Below are 22,031 nucleotides of genomic sequence, written 5' to 3'. Positions count from 1 at the left end.
AATGAATGAATGAGTATTCTTATTAATATCTCTGAGTATGTGGTGTTTTTATAGGCTGATGTCATGCTATATTGTAATAAGTTTATAATGCCATTATCACCACCACCATCATCCTAGAAGCCACTTACTCTATCCATAATGCTTTTGCAGTAAACTGGAATATTCTGTGTTGTGTTAAATTCTAAAAAAACCAACAGAAAAGGAAATGGGCACAATTTGGGCAAATCTTCTTTGCCCTAAATTACTACTTTCTGATAACAATGAAATTCAGATAGATCACATAACTTTCCCAAACATCAATAAATTCTCTGCCAAAGGGGAAACTGCCCTACATACTGGACCATATGCAAGATCCAGCAATATCAATGAAATGCTTACAGAAATATATTTTCATACTTTTTTTTTTTATTTTCCAGGACTAGCTTGAAAAATAAGATATCTGATTCACAGTTAAATGACACTATTTGGTCCCAGTAAGTTTGTCTCTTTTTTAAGTTTTCTATAGATTTGACATAAAATAACTACTTTTAATAACATATGAAACAAATTCTGAGATAAACTCTCTAAACTGCTTTTAGCTAGTGATCTTTATAGAACAAAATCTTCATTACTCTCTCCCGAATCTGCTTAGTCCTTACCCCGTAGATCACAGGATTAAGGGCTGGTGGGACAACCACATAGAGATTGGCCAAGAAAATGTGGATATATTGGGACACATTGTGGCCAAAACGATGTGTCAAGATGGAGAAAAATGCTGGAGTAAAAAAGATTAAGATAACACCTATATGAGAGCCACATGTGTTGAGAGCCTTGAGCCTGGCCTTCCTGGAGGGCAGGCAGAACACTGCATAGAGGATCCTAACATAGGAGAGAATAACCACATCCAGGAGCAAGGGAGCAATGTTGCTAAGACCAAACATGATGTTGACCTTGATGCTGGCACAAGCTAGGCGGGCAATGCCCATGTGCTCACAGTAAGTATGGGGGATGATGTGATGTCCACAGTAGGGCAGCCTCAGGAGGAGAAACACCAGTGGAAGAACCATGTATATGCTCCGAAGCACAGCAATACCTGCAATGACCCCGATGGCTTTTGTGGTGAGGATGACAGTGTATTGAAGGGGCTTGCAAATGGCAATGTAGCGGTCAAAGGCCATGGCCAACAACATAATGCTTTCCATGACTGTGAAGAAGTGGATGAAGAACATCTGAGAAAGGCAACCTCTGAAAGATATTTCCCGGAGATTGAACCAGAAGATGCCCAGCATTTTCGGAATAGTGGCTGTGGTCAGACCCAGGTCAATAGAATCTAACATGGCTAGGAAGTAGTACATGGGCTCATGAAGACTGTGTTCAGTTTGGATCACAAATAAAACAGCAGCATTCCCCAGGACTGCAGTGAGATAGAGAAAACAAAAGGAAAATCCAATCCAGATGTGTGCATCTTCTAGCCCTGGGATGCCCAGCAGGAGAAACGAAGAAGGGTGGACTTGTGTGTCATTAGACAGGAACATTCTCTCAGTCATCGATAGATGCTGTGCTTAATACAAGTGAGATTTATTGTATGATTAGTGTGCTTATTTGTCTACTTAGCCTTTTATCTTCATTCTTGAAAACATAAAAATAACCTTTAACTCTCATGTTCATAGTTGTAGAATAAGTAACACTCTTGTCACTTCATGAATATGGTTCCATAATTGCTCACAACATCAGCTATACAGCCACCAATACTTCTCTGAAATCACGTAAGAACAAGGCTCATACAATGAAGAGAGGCAAGATGTAATGCAGACTGCAGAATGGCCAAACCATGCCCAGCATCAACCTGCAACAGAATGCCCTCAGTAATGTCACTGAGGCCCACCCTCTTTCTTTCCTATTGCTGGGGATTCCAGGGCTGGAAGCTACACAGTTCTGGCTGGGTTTTCCCTTCTGTCTCATGTATCTGATCACTCTTGTTGGAAACCTCATCATTCTGTTTGTTATATGGAATGACAGGACCGTTCACCAATCATGTTCTACTTTTTGGCTTTGCTGTCTGTGATCGACCTAAGTCTCTCTACTGCTACCATCCCCAAGATGTTGGGCATCTTCTGGTTCAGGATCCAGTAGCTGTGCTTTGGGTGCTGTGTTGCTCAAGTCTTTTTTATCCATTTTTTCGCAGTCATGGAGAGCATCGTACTCCTTGCCATGGGCTTTGATCGCTATGTGGCTATCTGCAACCCTCTCAGATACACCACAATCCTCACCAACAGAACCATCATTGTGATTATAAGAAGCCTGTGTATGATTGTCCCCATCATTTTTCTCCTCCTGCGGCTGCCTTACTGTGGACCTAGAATCATCCCACCTACCTACCGTAAGCACATGGGCGTGGCATGACTAGCCTGTGCCAGCATCAGAGCCAATGTCTACTTTGGTCTTGGGAATATTTCCATTTTGTTTCTGGATGTGTTTCTTATTATAGTTTCCTATGCTAGGATCTTATATGCTGTCTTCCATCTTCCTTCTCAAGATGCTCGCCTGAAGGCTCTTAATACATGTAGCTCCCATATCTGTGTCATCTTAGCCTTCTTTGGACCAGCTCTTTTCTCCTTCCTTACTCATTGCTTTGGTCACAACATCCCTCAATATATCCATATCCTCCTGGCTAATCTCTATGTAGTCATCTCTTCTGCCCTCAACCCAGTCATTTATGGAATCAGAACCAAGCAGATCCAGCAGAGGGTGAAGAGTCTTTTTGTTTAAAAAGATTGATCACAACTGATGCCCATCTTACAGTGATTATAATATTTATGATACAGGAGGCTTCACAGATATAAATGACATGAAATCTAAAAATTCAATCCAAAATAAAATAATGTATTAGTGGTTCAGAAAACAGCACTATATTCTGAGGAATAGCAACAAAAAAGCCCAGATCTTCACTCTTGCCAAGTATGAGAGGATCCTTCTATCTTCAAATTCTTGGCTTCTCTGTACCCAACAGAAGGAAATTATATCCCTGCCTCATGTGTGGTCACCAATGATGAAAAAGTAAAGTTAGCATAAAAAGAACCAAGACAGATTATTTCTATTATATAAACAGGCTTACAGTTCAGGCTCATGTAAAAGACATGCTCTCAGAACATACTGAAGTAATACTACACAAAAGGGAATCTTATCAAACTAGGTAACCAGCAAAGAGAAGGTGTAAAAGAGACAAATGTGTCCATATAGAGGCAAAACAATACAGAAACAGTATTGGTGATATCAGATGAATATGAAGTCAGAGAAGTATAGCTAATAATTAATGGGGGATAAGAACATAGGGCAGAAAAATTATGGCTAGGAGGAATATCTAATCACCAAATAACAGCAAATAACTCTGATGAATTATATTTATTATAGAAATGGCTAGACATATAAGGCAAAATTAGAGATTTAATAGGTTATTATAACTGTCAATAAAACAAATGAACAAAGAATAAATAATAGAGTATATGAGAAGCTTAACTACAAGGAAGACTTAATTTTCAAATGTCTGGCAGACTTTGTAACTACACCAAAAACTTCTATTCTTCAGATTTTCAAAACATTTGCAAAATGTACTAAATTATGGACAAGCCCAGTCTGAACACATTGCAGTGTGAATTTTGAATATGCACACTCAGTCTCTCCTAATTTCAACACATCAGTTCTTCTCAGATGCTTTAAGAAACAAAATAATATTGCTGTGAAAAAAATTGATAAGAGATAATTTGCTCAATGAATGGGAATATAAGGTATAACAGAACTTGAATACATAAAAATTGGAGTATAATAATAAAATGAAATGAAAATAACAAAATAAATAAGTTAATTTTACTAATATTGAACATCAGGATATTACTGTGTATCCCAGGGTGACTGCTAGCAGGAAACCTTTATGCATCAGTCTCCTTAGTGATTGGTATGCTTCATATATGTGTATGTTTATATATATATATGTATATATATATGTACACATATACACACATATAGTTTATTATAATGTATATATTTATATATACATTGTATATAATGTATATTTTGTGTGTATGTTACAATGGATATTTATATATCATATATATTATAATGTATATATTATAATATATATTTATGAGCCTCAAAAGTATTAAAAACCTTGAGTCTGGGCTCCTGTCAGGGTAGGCACAACACTGCATAGAGGATCTTGACACAAGATAGAATAATAAGGAACACATCCAGGAGCAAGTGAGAAATGTCGCTAAGACCAAACATGTTAGCTCTGATGGTGGCACAAAGTAGATGGGCAGTGTCAATGTGCTCACAATACCTATGAGGGATGATATGATGCTCACAGCCCTTAAGACCATGGCAAAGAACTCTGAAAACATGAGTTCAAAAATATGTACACAGGATTTCTCAACAATGCAAAATGAGTTATAAGATTAAGAATGCAACATGAATTATATGAGTAGCTTTACAGATATAAAAGAACAGAGACAGCTGCACTATGAGAGAACTTGTCAGAAAGATACAAAGGCAGGCAGATACAAGGCAGGTCTATTCTGGAATTTAAGGTCAGTCTGGTACTAATTTAGGTCCAGGCATGAAAGGAGTGGTGACCTCAGAGCTGGATCCACCCAACTAGTTTATTATCTGTTCTTACAAAAGCAGGCAGATTTCTGAATTCATTTACAATATTACTAAAAATGTGCTTGCTGTCTTTTCTTTTTTTTTTAATTCGATATATTTTTTATTTACATTTCAAATGATTTTCCCTTTTCTAGCCCCCCACTCCCTGAAAGTTCCATAAGCCCCCTTCTCTCCCCCTGTCCTCCCACCCACCCCTTCCCACTTCCCCATTCAGGTTTTGCCCAATACTGCTTCACTGAGTCTTTCCAGAACAAGGGGCCACTCCTCCTTTCTTCTTGTACCTCACTTGATGTGTGGATTATGTTTTGGGTATTCCAGTTTTCTAGGTTAATATCCACTTATTAGTGAGTGCATACCATGATTCACCTTTTGAGTCTGGGTTACCTCACTTAGTATGATGTTCTCTAGCTCCATCCATTAGGAGTCAAGAGGTTAAGGTAAAAGGAAATGCTGAGTGGTGGGATAATCAAGAGGGATCCTGGAGTGGGTGATTGAATTGATATGTAAATAAACCCCTGGAATTTGGCCAGCCAGAGTTGAGCTGCCTGGTGATCTTCAGAAAGCTGTCTCTTTCAGAAGATAGGCTATCAGCTTGTACCCACAATTTGACTGGAGTCATTCTTTTTGTTTCTTCTGAGTGCCACTTCCTCAAATTCCCTCTACAAGTTGAGGCTGTTCCTTTGCAAGGCCTGTCCCATACTAGTAAATGTAATTTAAAGATTTAGTGATATCTCATTCAAAATTCCCATGACATTCTTCAAGAAACAACCCAAAACATCCTATACTTATGGAAACACAAAAGACCCTTGATATCAAAAACAAAAAAACAAAACAAAACAAAAAAACCAATGAAACACACACACACACACACACACACACACACCACACACACACGCACATGCACATGCAGACACACAAAACAAAAACAAACAAGCAAAAAAACCAATGTTGGAGTGATTGCCATTCTACATTTCAAGATCTGTTACTAAGCTATAGTAACAAAAAAAACATGACAGTCTCTTTTAGGTGTGCAATGTCATTTCATTATAAACTAATTTGTATTTCTGGTGAGTTTTCATGTGTTTTTTTGTCACTAACCTCCTTATGAAATGCCGATTTGAAACTTGGCTAAGTTTTCAAATGTTGGATGGTTGTAGGGTTCATGTATAAAAAATATTTTATAAAGTTGCAATTTCAAATATATTGTCCTATATGAGTAACAAACATCTAATAACAGGGCTGGATTTCTGGATTTCATTTTCTTAGTATATTGTAAAAGGAAAAATGTAAGTATTTATAAGTGCTCACCATTAGAATAGCAACCATGAAAGTCAGAGGATGAGTTAAACGTTTTCTCAGTTGTCTCTCACCAAGGCTTAGTGGGTCCTCAGTTGACTGTGCATTTCTAGAATGCATGTTAAAGAGATATACTTGGAAGGATCTCTAAACTCTTGACTATCTATAGGTTCTTCATCTAATTGGTTTGTGCATGACGGCACATGTGCACTCATGTGTGTGCACGCGCACACACGCACACCCACACACACACCCACACATGTATTCTGGAAGACATGGTGATTGTTGCATAGGAAGTGAAATTAAAAGATTTCGGTAAACTTTTTGACCTGTGAGACAATGATATCTTTGTAGAATTTTGGTGGTTCAATATAAAGATGAGATCGATTTTGTGCATGATAAGTTCATGAGGGTTAAACTATGAGTTTTCTTTCTCTTTTTTATCGCTCTCTACTTTAGTACCCTACATTTATTTCTCTGTTGTATTTGTTTCTGTCATCTGGGAGATTTCCTTTTTGCTTAGATTCAAAGAGAAGGTTCTCTCCATATTTGACATTATGTAATTGAAACAGTTATTTCTTCGAAAGTGAGAAGAGATTATAAAGTGATGCTATGATAGTTTTTTCAATATTTTCTTGCCCATCATTACATAATGATGGGAGCCAATTTCATCATAAAAGAAATTAAAATTATTATTGATTTCATTAATCAGGACTCCTGGAACCCATATCTTAAACAATGTGTTGTCAACCACCAGTGCAATTGTGATTAAAAATGACATCATCAAACACCTCCTCAATAATCAATGAATTCTTATAAAAGTATTGTGAAGTAGTACTGGAGCTTCTTTATATTGAAACAAGGTTCTAATACCCATTATAGAAAGGAAACTTATTTATCAGTCAAAAGTATTTTATTAAAAACTGGAATGAAGATACACTACAATATTTATCTTGTTTACTGTCCATGAATAAAGAAGCACTGTGTTTAGCATAATATTCTGTAAAGCAGTTGTTCTATTTCAGCTTAATTGCACATAAGTTCTTCTCTTAATCAAGGAAAAAACTGGAAGAGTACAAGTCATAGGCTCACTGTCAAACTTCCTTGCAAAAAAATATCACCACGCGATCTCGAATTTGTTTGGTTCTTATCCCGTAAATAAGAGGGTTAAGAGCAGGAGGAATGATCACATACAAGTTAGCCAGGAGGATGTGGATATACCGTGGAATGTTGTGTCCAAACCTATGAGTCAAAAAGGAGAAAAAGGCTGGAGTGAAGAAAGCCAAGATCACACAGACATGAGAACCACAGGTATTAAGAGCTTTGAGCCTGGCTTCCCATGATGGGAGTTTGAATACAGCATGAAGAATTTTCATGTAGGAGACAGCAATCAAAATAACATCCAGAAGTATCATAGATATGAGTATTAATCCAAATAATACATTAACCTTGATGCTGACACATGCCAGCCGGGCAATGCCCATGTGCTCACAATATGTGTGTGGTATGATATTGTGTCCACAGAATGAAAGCCTTAAAATGAGAAATATAAGTGGAAAAACAAAAATGAAATTTTTAAATAGTCCAACTCCAGCAATAATGCAGATCATTCTGTCAGTGAGGATAGTGTTGTATCGGAGAGGGTTACAGATGGCAATGTAGCGATCAAAGGCCATAGCAACAGGCATGAATGTTTCCATGCCTGTAAACAGATGTATGAAGAACATTTGAGCCACACAGTCCCTAAAGGCAATCTTATGGAAGCCAAACCAGAATATGCCAAGTGCTCTGGGAACGGTTGCTGTCGACAGGCCCAAGTCAGTCAGAGCCAGCATGGCCAATAAGTAGAACATAGGCTGGTGAAGGCTGTCCTCAAGACGGATCACAAATAGAAGAATGACATTCCCTAGGACAGCAATAAGATAGACTGTTCCAAATGGTATACCAAGCCAGAACTGCAACTTTTCCAGTCCTGGGATTCCCAAGAGCAGGAAGGAAGAAGGGTGAATCCATGAGCTGTTGCCTGGTAACATGTCAGGAGCCTCGGATGGGCAGATTCATTTGAAGGAATCGACATAGGACTTGACACTTTATCAGCACTAGTAATGAACAGAAAGGATGTAATTAGTGTTCCTTCTTGTGGAGTGTAGAAATTTGTCTACTTCATGTTTCCTCTTCATTTCTTTTCACTCATGTGAATGGAATATGACAGTGGATATTTCCTAACAAGTAGATAAATATTTACTCTCTGTTCCAGATAGCATAAATTAAGTTTTGTCTTTATATAAACCAAGAGATGAACTTAGACAGGACATCCAGGTTTCTAATTGGGCTGCAACATTTTGAAATATATACTTATGAATTGTGGGGGAAAGTATTATATAACTGATAAATGATTACAAGCTCAGACCACAGATAATATTGTAGCTTTCCAAAATATCCTTCAAATGGCACTTATTTAACTAGAAATGTTATTTAAAAATATATGTCATGGCCAACTTCCACATATAACCAATAAGACACTTTCCTGCTCCTTAACTTGCCTGTAAAAATCTGTAATCAGGGGACAATGCTAAACAACATAGGCTGTCAAGTAAAGGCCCAGTGCCACGTATAGGTTACCTGTTTTCTGAGTGGCTGTCTACAGGCTACTGACATTATTTTTGGTTACCCTATAGAACATGATGATAAAATTCTATTGCCAAAGACATCACAAAGTTGAATTATATAACATGAAAAAAAAATCAAACCAGTACTGACTTGGAAGCTCCATCCCTCCTGGATAATTTTCATAAAACTGGGAGATGCTATATACAAGAGAAAAAAATAAGTATCTTTGACTTGTAGTAACATCGGCCTGGCAAGATAAACTCACAAGTGAAATCGTAACATAAATACTATGGAAGAAACCAAACATTTATTTAAAGCCTGCTTCAGAAGCTGAAGAGATGACTCAGTAATGAGGAATGTATACTGGTCTTCCAAGGACCCAAGTTAGTTTTCCACCACTCATATAAGGCAGCTTACTATAACCTAATACTCCAGCTTCAGGGGAATGTGCCCAAACCTCTATGGGCACTGCATTCACAGGCAGGTACACACACAAGAGAGAATTATAGCAACAACAACAACAACAACAATAATAATGACGATGATGATGATGATGATGATGATGATGATGATGATGATAATGATAATAATATAGACTCCACAAAACAGAACTAATGCCTAGTGTTATTAAATGGGCCCAAAATCCATGACTGGTCAGGCCATAATCTCTATAGAAGGACCTTATGTTAAATGAACACTGTAACATTCTTATCTTTATATCTATAGATCAAGTTATTTGCCAACACTTACCAAAGAAGAACATAAATTATACATGCATGTATGAAATTCTTAGGTTTTTCTGTAAACCATATTAACCCTTTTGCTTTTCTATATTTGTGTTGTTGTTTTTTGTCACCAATTTGTGAAGATAATGGGTTTGATCTTTGGAACAAGGATCATAACTTATAAGGCCATGGTTTCTTGATATTCAATGCAACATAATTGAACTTGGATATAAAATCATTATTTTTCAGAGACTAATTCAGCCTTCAAACACTAACCCTTGGACTTTCATTTATGTCTTCTATTCCTCAAGTCAATATTATGTGCTCACTTCTTTTTGAAATAATCCATAACATATAAAATTGGTTTCCATGTGGGAAACAGTGAATGATATTGCTATTGATATCATTATCAATACCATGAGAATTTAACCATTATTAAAATAATAATTCCATGAAAAGATTTGAAGTTTGAAACTGTGGCATTTCCTACTCAAAAAGAAGACAAGAAATAGTATAGTTCCTGAATTAATATTTCCTCACATTGGCAGCCAAAGGAATACATCTACCCTTAACATGAAGCTGTTTTATGACATCTTGATGGTTCCAGGGTTCTTCTCAAAGGTTTTTCCCCATGTACTTGTGCTACAACACAAGTACTTCATTGTTTATTTTTTTACTTGGGCTACATTTCTCATCAAAATCAGAACCATCAGATCTTCCCCAAATTGTTCCTGAAATGCTTTCTATTACTTCTGCTGTCTTTTGCAATCATGGTCATCTTAAATTCACCTGAGGTATATTCTCTCCAATCCTAGTCTCCAGAACTTTTATCATGATGACACACTTTTGCATAAGAAAGACCATGGCTGCATGACTTTCTGAATATAATCTATGAAGAGTAAACCCTTGAATTAGCTAAAGTAATATTAATAATAGAAAAAAGAACATATTTTGATCAGCCAAGGAAATCAGGATGTTGTACGATGTGTACAAACTTGAGAGCATAGGAAATCAAAATCTATTTCAGAAGAATAAGAAGCATGGTTGGTGAGAGGAAACAGAAAACTCAAATCTCTAAATACAGACATGTGACTGTTGGAGGGATCTGACAGTTATGAGGAACAGAAAAAGGGACCAGTATGAGCCTCCTCTCAGTCCTTTAGCTGTGCTGTGTGACTCATTTTCAGGAAGGCCTTTTCTGATCACAGAGCCTTTGCTTCTAATATTCTTTGCCAAATTCACAGACTGATCTACAGAATGTTCTCTATGATTATTCAATCAGTCCAGAATCTCCATCTAATTATATTTCATGCAGAATCGGAAAAGAGTAGAATTACTGATCACTGTCTCCATGATCACTTCTGAAACATAGCCACCCAAAATATATTGTTAATTAAAGATTGAATATACAGTTTTTTATTTTAATTCTTGATCAAAATTCCATGTGATAAGGATGAGAACAGAATCATGCTATGTATCTAGTGTCTGAGAATGTAAAAACAAAACAGTAAATGAATTCTCATGAGAAGACTTGGTAGGTATATGAAGGGATGAGTCTTTTTATCAGAAGTCTTTGTGAGACTGGGGCTGTCAGCATGCATGATATAACACAGAAAGATTATGGAAAGTAAACTAAACAAAGTTTAAGAATCAGCTGACCATAAGAATCAGAATCAGAAAGTCAAAAATAATAGATGGACTTTATGCATAGTTCATCTTCATAAAAATTCAGGTGTGTTGCACTATTGTGCAATCTGCATCAATGTGAGAAGCCATTTGAACACTATTGAAAAGGTGATTTAGTATTGTGTTTTCTAAAATCTGAAACTATGCATTCTTTATAATGCTGACTTATTTTTAACATATGTGATTCTTTTCTCCACACTGCAGTGTCAAACCAATAAGATTATACAAGGAGAAAAGAAATGATGCATGAGACTTACAAATCTACCAGTAGAGAATCATGGTCGCTAGAAAATTCAGGAGGCATCTGTTAGGAGAGAAACAGACCCAGAAAAGAAACAGGAAAGCATTGCTGCAGACAGCAGCAGTCAGCATGCCGCCTGCTGAGAACTTCTTCCTGGGAGATCTTCATTCATACTTAAAATTCATGACCAAAACATGGGCCTGGTTAAAGCCTGTGCATCAAGGCAGCAGGAAGTGGATTCAGCAGCTGGGATTTGTACACTCACTTGTATATAGTAATGTTTAACATCTACATGTAACAATAGTATTTAAACAAAAGAGCTGTGAACTGAGGGAGAACCAGGGGGTCTCTGGAGGGGTTGGAAGGAGACTGAGGAGAAAAATCTTGTAAATGCATTACACATGCATGGTACATGAAATTCCAAAAAAAAGGAGATTTCAGAAATATGCGTAATAAAACAAAAAGACAAAATTTTTTAAAAATCATTGAGATATATTTTTTCAAGTATTCTCCAGTGTTGGGGGAAAATGTTTTCTCTAAGACCAGAGTTGTTCCTCCAAGAAAATAAATGAGCAGACCTAAATTGGAGCAACCACTAATGTCTCAGACTGTCAGTGTCTAAGGAAAATCTGATATCTTGATACTCAAGGCTGTTTATGTCAACTCAGGAAAGATTTCCCTTATGCAAAAACGATAGAAGTGTAGCTATAAATATATCTTTGAGGAATAGGGGTTGTATTGCAGCTCAGTGATACAGATCTTACCCAGTATGTGCAAGAGCCCAACACTTTAACAAAAACAATTTAAAAAGTTTGTTTTCATTATCTGGTAAATGGGCCAGCAAATGATTACTGTCATGTCAGTTATTATATTTATGGGAAGAAAAGGAGAGATGCTTTTTTAAAAAAAAAATCTTATCCTTAAATTATATAACTTTTTATTTACTTGCTAGGATTTTTACTCTTTTGTTTTATATATTTTGGGGGAATGGGGGAGGGACAGGGTATTTCTCTGTAACAACCCTGGACATCCTGGGTCTTGCACTGTAGATAAGGCTGACCTTGAAATTATATATTTTCCTCCCTCTGCTTCTCATGTTCTGGAATTAAAGTTATGTGACACCACTGCCTGGTTATGATACTTGAATAGTAGAATAATTTGGAAGAACGTGATACAGGGGACAACACATACATGTAAACCCAAATTAGAATGGGAAATACAGTGTATGCTTTTCAGACATTACCTAAAAGTGCTTGGGATTTGGTAAGATTGAATTACTTTTGTTCTTCAAAATGAGTTAAAGAAAAAAGTTATAATTTGAAAAAGTTAAGAATACCACATATAGTGTTAAATAATTTTCAAATCACCAGTAACATAATAAGTTTCAGTAAAATTGCTCTAAAGGGAGAGAGGTAGGACATAGGAGCAGGGCCAAAGACAGAGGAAGGGCAACAGGAAAGAAAACAGGAGAAGGAGGAGGTTGAGGAGAAATGCAGCAACACTGTGGCAAAGTCAACGATGAGCTTGCTAGAAATTATTAAACACTTCCTTCCTTCAAAATTGGTTTTATATATATATATTTTAGAAAAATCAAAAAATAAAAAGATAAACTGAGCAGATTCTAGTGAAATTCTACCAGCTATGAATAAACACATGAACATGTCATCTCCTCCAAATTAATATTTGAATTATATACAAATGATGAAGGGATTAAATCAATGAATCTTACTTTGTGACCAAATTCACACTGAAGAAAAGTTGATACCAAATTCACCAAATTCAGACAGAAGTGCTGTTGACAGAATCAGCAGTCATAACTATTCCAAGGTTGTCAGCCTGAGGCTCAAGTTTATACTTGAGTTTAAAATCTTCCTCCGTGACCAAGAACAGTTGCCCCCTGGGTCTTTGTGGTATCAGATCACAAAGACAATGTATAATTCTCACTCAGACCTATGAACATAAAAAGTACACCTGCAAGGGATCCCTTGAGACTTCATAATTTCTCCTTTCACTTCCCCAACTTGCATAATTCTATAATTTTTAACTTCTTAATTTCTAATTACTCTGTTCCCTCACATCCCACAAGAATATCTGAGCAAATCTGAATTCCCTATCTTGTTATCTAGGTCTGTATATCTCATGATTGAGACATTTTTAAAGCATGACATCTTGCTCACCATGAAGTCAACCCTTAAGGACTTGGGCTTATTTGGGATTCAGAATGTTATTGCATTTATTCAGATTGTGTGTTCAGATTTGTTTCATGTTTGTATTTTTCTCCCCATGAAACCAAGTCCTATTTACTTAGATTATACTAATCACTTAAAAATATGCAAATAACTATCTCTCAAGCTTCAGAAGTTGGGAAAACCAGTAAACTTTCTTTCAAAATTATGTTTTCACTGAAATAGAATAACATCACTCCCTCCTTATTTTCCTTGCCCCAGTTACCCGCATTCAAACCCCTCCAATGCTCCCTCCAGTCTCAAGATGATATCCTTTTATTAGAACAAGTAAAATTTCTAAGAATTCTACCTCAATTGTCTTGGAAGGGAATTAGAAGATTTACAACAAAAGTACAAATTCAGATGAAAATTTCACAATTTAAGTTCACCACATGAAGAATATTTTATCGTGTTTAGCTGGAGATATATGCAATCATGGAGTCTGGCTTCTTCTCTAGTGTATATTTGTATGTGTGTAAAGGTGTGTGAAAGCCTTTCTTTAAAAAAAATAAATAAAGCTAGAGTCTCTCACTGGAACGTAGTTCACAGGGAACCAAGGGTATCTAGGACCCCATCTGTTGACAACTCAACAGTGGGATTATAAACAAGTACCACCATCCCTGCTTTTTTATATGAGCTGTGGTCCTGTAACTCAAGTCTTCAAGCTTGCAAGGCAAATACTCCACAACCTGAGGTATCATCCCTGCACCTGGGCTTGATTTGCATATGAGAGAAAAAAGACAATTTCAGTAGATGTCCTACAGTAGCATCTCAACAGTGACAAAGTAAAATAAAAACAATAGGCACTTCCATAATCCCATCTAAGCAAAGACAAAACAATACAGCTGTCCAAAACACTGGTTTCTTCTTTACAGTTTTTATTGAATATAGAACACACACACACATGCGTGCGTGCACACACACACACACACACACACACACGCACGCACACACACATATTATATATGTACATAGAGATGGGTGAGAGAGAACAGACAGGGGATTCTGGGGCAGCTATGAGTCCATGTGTAGGGGATCAGACTATACAATGAAATCAGTCAGAACTGCTAAATTATGCTGAGATGACAAACACTGATACAACTTTTAGCATGTTAAATTGTATTGTATTATGATCTCATTTACCTGTAGATTGTAAGACTATGGAGTTTGACCTCACTAATTTACTCACAGCTGGGAAGAAATTGAATGTAAATGTATGATCAGACAACAAAGCCTTCTTTATGAGAGGAGCATATTCTAGACACCCATGAACTGTATAAATTTTGATATTCATTGACTTTACAATGTATACATATACCATATCATCACTCTGCATACTTTTACTGAATAGAATCTTTGACTGAGCACTACCTATGTTTTTTAAATAAGGAAAACATTTCATTGGAGCTGGCTTACAGGTTCAGAGGTTCAGCTTATGATCAAGGTGAGCACAGCAGTGTCCACGCAGGTATAGTGCAGGAGAGGTGAGTGTTCTGGATCTTCATCTGAAGGCCACTAGAAGACTGGCTCCCACATGGTTAGGAGGAGGGTCCCACACCCGCAATGACACACTTCCTTCAACAAGTCCATACCTACTCCAACAAGGCCACATCTCCTAATAGTGCTACTCTCTGGGACAAGCATGTTCAAATGACCACAGTGTTTGTTTCAGAATTCTTTATTAATGTGTTTAGGCTGCTCAGCATCCTGCTGCCATTAAGAAACCAGTCACCATGCTCTCTGGTTTACTTTCATTTATGACTGTCTCACCTGGCAATCACTGAGCTTCTTTGATCTATGGGTTTACAGTTTTCAATGGACTCATACATTTTCCAGCATTATTTATTCAGGTATTTAGTTTGTCCCCTAGTGCCTCCTCCAGTATCTTTAATAATATAGCTGTTGGCCCACTGAGGTCGGGTCACCTTTTCTGGTGTTCTGTTTATTTTGTTCTTTCTGCCTCTTTCTCCCTACGTTTCATTTTAAATGGCCTCTATTCACGTTCACTAACATTGTCTTGCTTGGTTTTCAGCCTGATGCAACTTCATGCAGTTCATTCCATCTCAAGAACAGTAATTGCATATAGAATTGAATGATATTGTATGTACATGTATGCATGTGTATATGTGAACATAAATGTGCACAAAAGTTTAGACCAGAAGTTGAAGCTATGAGTCTTCTTTGATACCTTTTTTAATGTATCTATCTATTTATGCTACTATGCCCCCCAAATGTGAGTCTGACCCTCTGGAATACACAGGGTAGAAAGAGAGAACCAACTTCCATAAAGTTGGCTTCTGACCTCTACACACATTTCATGCCACACAATATCATACCATGTTTACACACATACGTTCACACAATACAAACATGCATACATACATACATACATACATACATACATACATACATACATACATGAACACTAACCAATTCTAAATAAAAATACAAAAGGAATAACTGAACAAATTAAATAGGGAGAGGACAAAGGTAAGTTCAATGTGGTGTCCATAATTGTTGCTTTATTTTTTCCTTGATATGTCAATTGTGAACTCTGTGGAATCTTTTTTGGGGGAAGGCTTTTACAGTTATGCACTTTTATCAGCATATGGTAATTATAAATCACAATAGATTTCATCATGATACTTTCATTTGTGCACATAATGATTTTGTATCATATTCCCCTCCTAGTGCCTTTTCCCCTTTGCACTCACAATGAGTCTCTTCTCAGATTTTCTTCTTGATGTTTTCATATTTTTCTTCCTTTTTCTTCCATTTTCTTTGGTGACATTTTATTAGTGTTTGTCACAGGATCTAAGATGAGGGATAACTCAAGAGCCTGGCCTACTTACCAGTAGTTACATCATGTAGAAAATATGTCTCCCTCCCCCAGTGAGCAATAAATGCTTGTTGATACTAAAGTAAGAATCAGTGTCCAAGCTACCTAGCCCCTTCTAGCTGCTATTGTTATCTGTGCCTTAGTTCTCTGATGTAGGTGGGACTTTCTGTCTTTTCTGCATGGCAGGATATGAACTGGTCTAGTTTTGTGTAGGTCCTGTGTCCATAATCACAACTATTTTGAGATCTAGAACACATTTGCTGAGTAACTCTGCCTTGATTATAACAATACATTCTTTTTCAAGTCCTTATCCTAAAACCATGTTTCTCAAAGATAATTTTAAATCCTTATTTTTATTTTTAAACAATACTTTTTTATAAACAATTGTGTGTGTAAAGCATAAAAATACAGGAGACATTTTTAAATTATTTCCTTCCTGGTGAATTACAGAATTTTATTTTTATCCTTTGAGAAATGTGCATATAATGTGTTTTGGTTAAGTCCATGCCCCACTCATCCTGCACAATTCTTCCCTTAGCCTCCCACCACTTTTTGCTCCAAACTTCATGTTCTCTGCCTCTTCCTCTTCCCTCCTGCTCCAGCCTCTCCTGCACCACTGTGACCCCTTCAGGCTACTTAAATGTGTTTGTAGCGCCATCTACTGGATCGTGGTAGTATTTCAGGACCCATATTCCTGCGGAAATTTACTCTCCCTCCTTTAAGAGCAATCATTTGCCAGTATGTCCAGAGTGGAGTGGAACTTTATGTGCCCTTCTCCTATCCATACTGAGCCATTCTAAATCTTCATAAATATTTATATACATAACTTTCAACTTGTCTTTTATTCCCTATGAAAGTGATTACAAAATACACTGTCTACTCTTATCAGTCTACTCTTCAAAAAACTTATACATGGAACAAGAAAACTGTGTGTATATATATGTATATATATATATATATATATATATATATATATATATATATATATATTTACATGTAGTATATGTGTTGCTATTATGTATCATATAATTTGTACCAAATGAATCATAAATACAACTTGTTCAACAAATATAACTAAATAGTTATTTGTGCTTATACATTTCATGCTGTATCAAAACTATATCATCACTTCTTTCCACTACAGTACTTTCCAATGTCCTTTCTCTGTTTACTTCTCTATGTGCATGAGAAAAATCACATTAATAGTTAAGTAGGTTCCTAGTAAATGCAAATGAATGAATGAGTATTCTTATTAATATCTCTGAGTATGTGGTGTTTTTATAAGCTGATGTCATGCTATATTGTAACAAGTTTCTAATGCCATTATCACCACCACCATCATCCTAGAAGCCACTTACTCTATCCATAATGCTTTTGCAGAGAACTGGAATATTCTGTGTTGTATTAAATTCTAAAAAAAAAAAAAAAAAAAAAAAAAAAAAAAAAAAACCAACAGAAAAGGAAATGGGCACAATTTGGGGAAATCTTCTTTGACCTAAATTACTACTTTCTGATAACAATGAAATTCAGATAAATCACATAACTTTCCCAAACATCAATATATTCTCTGCAAAAGAGGAAACTGCCCTATGTACTGGACCATAAGCAAGATTCAGCAATATCAATGAAATGCTTACAGAAATACATTTTCATATATTTTTTTTTGTATTTTCCAGCACTGCCTTGAAAAATAAGGTGTCTAATTCACAGTTAAATGACACTATTTGGTCCCAGTAAGTGTGTCTCTATTTTAATTTTTCTATGGACTAGACACATAATAACTACTTTCAATAACATATGAGACAAATTCTGAGACAAACTCTCTAAACTGCTTTTAGCTAGTGATCTTTATGGAACAAAATCTTCATTACTCGCTCCCGAATCTGCTTAGTCCTAACCCCGTAGATCACAGGATTAAGGGCTGGTGGGACAACCACATAGAGATTGGCCAAGAAAATGTGGATATATTGGGGCACATTGTGGCCAAAACGATGTGTCAAGAAGGAGAAAAACGCTGGAGTAAAAAAGGTTAAGATAACACCTATATGAGAGCCACAGGTGTTGAGAGCCTTGAGCCTGGCCTCCCTGGAGGGCAGGCAGAACACTGCATAGAGGATCCTGACATAGGAGAGAATAACAAGAACCACATCCAGGAGCAAGAGAGCAATGTTGCTAAGACCAAACATGATGTTGACCTTGATGCTGGCACAAGCTAGGCGGGCAATGCCCATGTGCTCACAGTAAGTATGGGGGATGATGTGATGGCCGCAGTAGGGCAGCCTCAGGAGGAGAAACACCAGTGGAAGAACCATGTATATGCTCCGAAGCACAGCAATACCTGCAATGACCCCGATGGCTTTTGTGGTGAGGATGACAGTGTATTGAAGGGGCTTGCAAATGGCAATGTAGCGGTCAAAGGCCATGGCCAACAACATAATGCTTTCCATGACTGTGAAGAAGTGGATGAAGAACATCTGAGAAAGGCAACCTCTGAAAGATATTTCCCGGAGATTGAACCAGAAGATGCCCAGCATTTTCGGAATGGTGGCTGTGGTCAGACCCAGGTCAATAGAATCTAACATGGCTAGGAAGTAGTACATGGGCTCATGAAGACTGTGTTCAGTTTGGATCACAAATAAAACAGCAGCATTTCCCAGGACTGCAGTGAGATAGAGAAAACAAAAGGGAAATCCAATCCAGATGTGTGCATCTTCTAGCCCTGGGATGCCCAGCAGGAGAAACGAAGAAGGGTGGACTTGTGTGTCATTAGACAGGAACATTCTCTCAGTCATCGATAGATGCTGTGCTTAATACAAGTGAGTTTTATTGTATGATTAGTGTGCTTATTTGTCTACTTAGCCTTTTATCTTCATTCCTGAAAACATATAAAAATAACATTTGGATCCCCTGTTTATATTTGTAGAATAAGTAAAACGCTTTCTTCATTTTTTGTGTAAATTTCCTGAATTTCACACAGCATCAGCTATAGAGCCAACATTACTGCACTGAACTCATGTAAGAACAAAGACTGATACCAAGAAGAGCGGCAAGAAGTAATGCAGACTGCAGAGTGGCCGTGAACACACGAAGAGACTGGAACTCCCGGGCTGGTTATACAAAGTGTGTTACATTCGCTTTTGCTTTATCAGCGTAGGAATTACTCAGGCTCCTGCTATTTTCACCTTTCCCTACTTGGGAAGCTAAAGCCCCTAAATATTGTGTATACTATGTTGTTTGTGTGTAATGTTATGTACAGAGTTGGTCCGGTTCTGAGGGCAGAATAAACAACTTACCTTCCTTTTTTTCTTTTCATGAGAAAGCTGAGTCATGTAGAAGTTCTCTATATTTTCATATTTAGATAAAGAGATGAAGCTGCAGGCGGTTTAATTTTTACGATAGGAAATAAATCATTCATGTCCATTATAACTATATTAGAGAGTCTTACCAGTCTTAAAGTCAATGAAAGAGAAAATATATTTGATAAAGATCATTTTGCTCATTTTTAGCTATGATAAAAACATGAAAGATTGTCTAAATATAGCCAAAACTTTCATTTAGTCAATGAATAAATGATGCATCCATTAAAAAAAAAACAAAAAAAAAACTGTCCAGATATAGACCAGCTATTGGAAGAGAGAGGTAAACAATTTCCCAATATACTTGGGATATTTTTGTGCCTTGGGATTTTTTTATGTGTGTGGGTACAGGAAGTCATGGATGGGTGGGAGAAAGAAACAAATGTGATTAAATGTGTTATATAAAAATTTATAAAGTAAATTAAAAATCGATTTCTATCTCTGGACTTACAAAAAAGTTTTAAGAAAACAAGTGTCTCTTTTTTTTAAGCTCTTATGATAACACATATATTCTTAGTGTTGTCCAGTTAAGTTCCCATAAAACACTGCAGAAATGAAAAGTAATTGATAATTTTAGAAGTTGTTTGAGGAACACTGTGTTCATGTGTATGTGCATGGGTGTATGGACATGTATGTATCTCACAGACTGCTGATATTAAAGATAATATAACTAATTTTTTTAAATTTGTCACATGAACCTATGTAACATGCAGTCATAGTTCTATTTTTTGTTTACTGAGAGCATGCACAGTATTATATTTGGGGAAGCAATTAGACAATTCATTCTATCACGTGTTTACAAGAATTCTACAAGAACTGGTGTAAACCAGGTGACCTGAAGACAAATTTAGATAAAACTGACTATACATTCCCTCCAGACATTCCTTTTTGAAGCAAGAATAATTAAACTCCAAATAGGGAGGTTTTTTTTAAACTTAACTGCCATAAACTTCCATTTTGAACTTTTACTGAAAATGGTATGGTAGGTTATGCACAGAACACTGTGAAGAACAGAAGGGTTTAAGACAAAGTCCAAGAAGGATACCGGAACTTTGGGGACTGGGAATATATGCCTATGGCTGCACACAGGGATACACAAATAAATGTGCATGAGGGTGGGCATGAAAAGTGTGTACATATGCACATATAAGCCTCAGATGGTTTTCCTTGGGTGCCACCTATACTATTTATTTTATTTTATCTTGTAATTATTTTTTATTTTAGTACAAATTCTCTAACTGACCTAGAGTTCATCTAGTAAGCTCACTTGATTGGCCTTCAAGCCCCAGGGATCTACCTTTCTCCACCTCCACAGCCCTGCTATTACAGCTGTGTGTCAAAAAATGTCCAGCTATTTATATAGGATGGCATGGATCAAATTCAATTCCTCACGCTTGGGAAGCACACTGACTAATAGATATGTTAGATATGTAAAAAAGCAATCTATGGCCCTTTTGCTGACCTCAGGAAGACGCAGTAGGTTGATGAGTCCTATGTAACTGACATTCAAGGCAATTGCAGAGGCTTTATGGGACAGAAACTGGTAACAACATGGTGGCTACAAACCAGAGAACCTTTTGCCTGTGGACCTCTCAGGAGAACATCAAGTTCTCTCACAACCCATGTGTGCACTTAGACACACAAAGAAGATAAGAACCTGGGCTTTCTTTTCTGCACCCAATTCTGCCACTGTGTGTCCATCTGTGTATTATAAAATCTGGACCCTTTCTCACACTTTCCTCTCTGCTTTCTGGGTCCTATTTCGTAAACATCTATTCTAAACATCCATCATCCACAATACTCGCAGATATAAATTGACTAATTCAGAAACATGGGTTTGGATCCCCTTGATGCCTCTTTGTAAACAGAGAAGTACAGTCTGTCTCTTCTTGCAGTTCAGACTGCAAGAATCAGTTACACAGGATCAGAAACAGCAGCTAAGGAAAAATCAGACATTGGTACAAATCCACACGCATATTTTTTCTTAGTTTTACATGTGAAAATTTGTATGGCCATAGCAAAAAGTGTATGCAGTAAAGGAACAGCTTTGGACGTTGCATGAATATATTTTTTTCCTGCATCTGGTACTTATAAATTCACAATCCTTCCATATCCTCCTTCTATCTGGGTAGAAACCCTTTCTCCATCTCCCTTAATATTTTTTCTTAGTCTAAACACAAGATGACTTACCTTGTTTTCTAAATCACTATGAAATGTCATTCAGAATAATCCTGTGGCACAATAATTCCTTGATGAGCAGAAGTAATTTATGCATTTTCCATGGGCCCACTTCCCCTAAGAATGCAACCACAGTATCATGGGGACCTTGATAGAGCACAGTGTGTGGCCTCTGGAGAGTTCTTCCTATCAGTCACTCTTTGCACACACAAGATACAAGGGCAAGGGACTATTGCT

The 22,031-nt window shown here is 36.8% G+C and overlaps 3 protein-coding genes and 1 pseudogene across 3 annotated transcripts; 1 reads left to right on the top strand and 3 right to left on the bottom strand.

Annotated features, from left to right (window-relative positions):
• Positions 1 to 578: 578 nt before the first annotated feature.
• LOC127680537 (olfactory receptor 52E8-like) lies at positions 579 to 1,526 on the bottom strand. The gene has a single exon (XM_052176061.1). The coding sequence runs from the start codon at positions 1,524 to 1,526 to the stop codon at positions 579 to 581; it is 948 nt and encodes a 315-aa protein (XP_052032021.1).
• A 284-nt stretch (positions 1,527 to 1,810) lies between these two features.
• On the top strand, positions 1,811 to 2,748 carry LOC127680532 (olfactory receptor 52E8-like; annotated as a pseudogene).
• A 4,280-nt stretch (positions 2,749 to 7,028) lies between these two features.
• LOC127680524 (olfactory receptor 52E8-like) lies at positions 7,029 to 8,001 on the bottom strand. The gene has a single exon (XM_052176037.1). The coding sequence runs from the start codon at positions 7,965 to 7,967 to the stop codon at positions 7,029 to 7,031; it is 939 nt and encodes a 312-aa protein (XP_052031997.1). The 5' UTR covers positions 7,968 to 8,001.
• A 10,097-nt stretch (positions 8,002 to 18,098) lies between these two features.
• On the bottom strand, positions 18,099 to 19,052 carry LOC127680515 (olfactory receptor 52E8). The gene has a single exon (XM_052176026.1). The coding sequence runs from the start codon at positions 19,050 to 19,052 to the stop codon at positions 18,099 to 18,101; it is 954 nt and encodes a 317-aa protein (XP_052031986.1).
• Between the last annotated feature and the right edge of the window lie 2,979 nt (positions 19,053 to 22,031).

Source organism: Apodemus sylvaticus, chromosome 1 (genome assembly GCF_947179515.1).
Source record: "Apodemus sylvaticus chromosome 1, mApoSyl1.1, whole genome shotgun sequence".
NCBI lineage: Eukaryota > Metazoa > Chordata > Mammalia > Rodentia > Muridae > Apodemus > Apodemus sylvaticus.
The sequence above is the reverse complement of the archived record's forward strand: the minus strand, read 5'-3'. Positions and strand labels throughout refer to the sequence as shown.

Coding starts and splice junctions, on each gene's coding strand:
- LOC127680537 (XM_052176061.1), bottom strand. CDS start 1,526: ATGACTGAGAGAATGTTCCTGTCTAATGACACACAAGTCCACCCTTCT.
- LOC127680524 (XM_052176037.1), bottom strand. CDS start 7,967: ATGTTACCAGGCAACAGCTCATGGATTCACCCTTCTTCCTTCCTGCTC.
- LOC127680515 (XM_052176026.1), bottom strand. CDS start 19,052: ATGACTGAGAGAATGTTCCTGTCTAATGACACACAAGTCCACCCTTCT.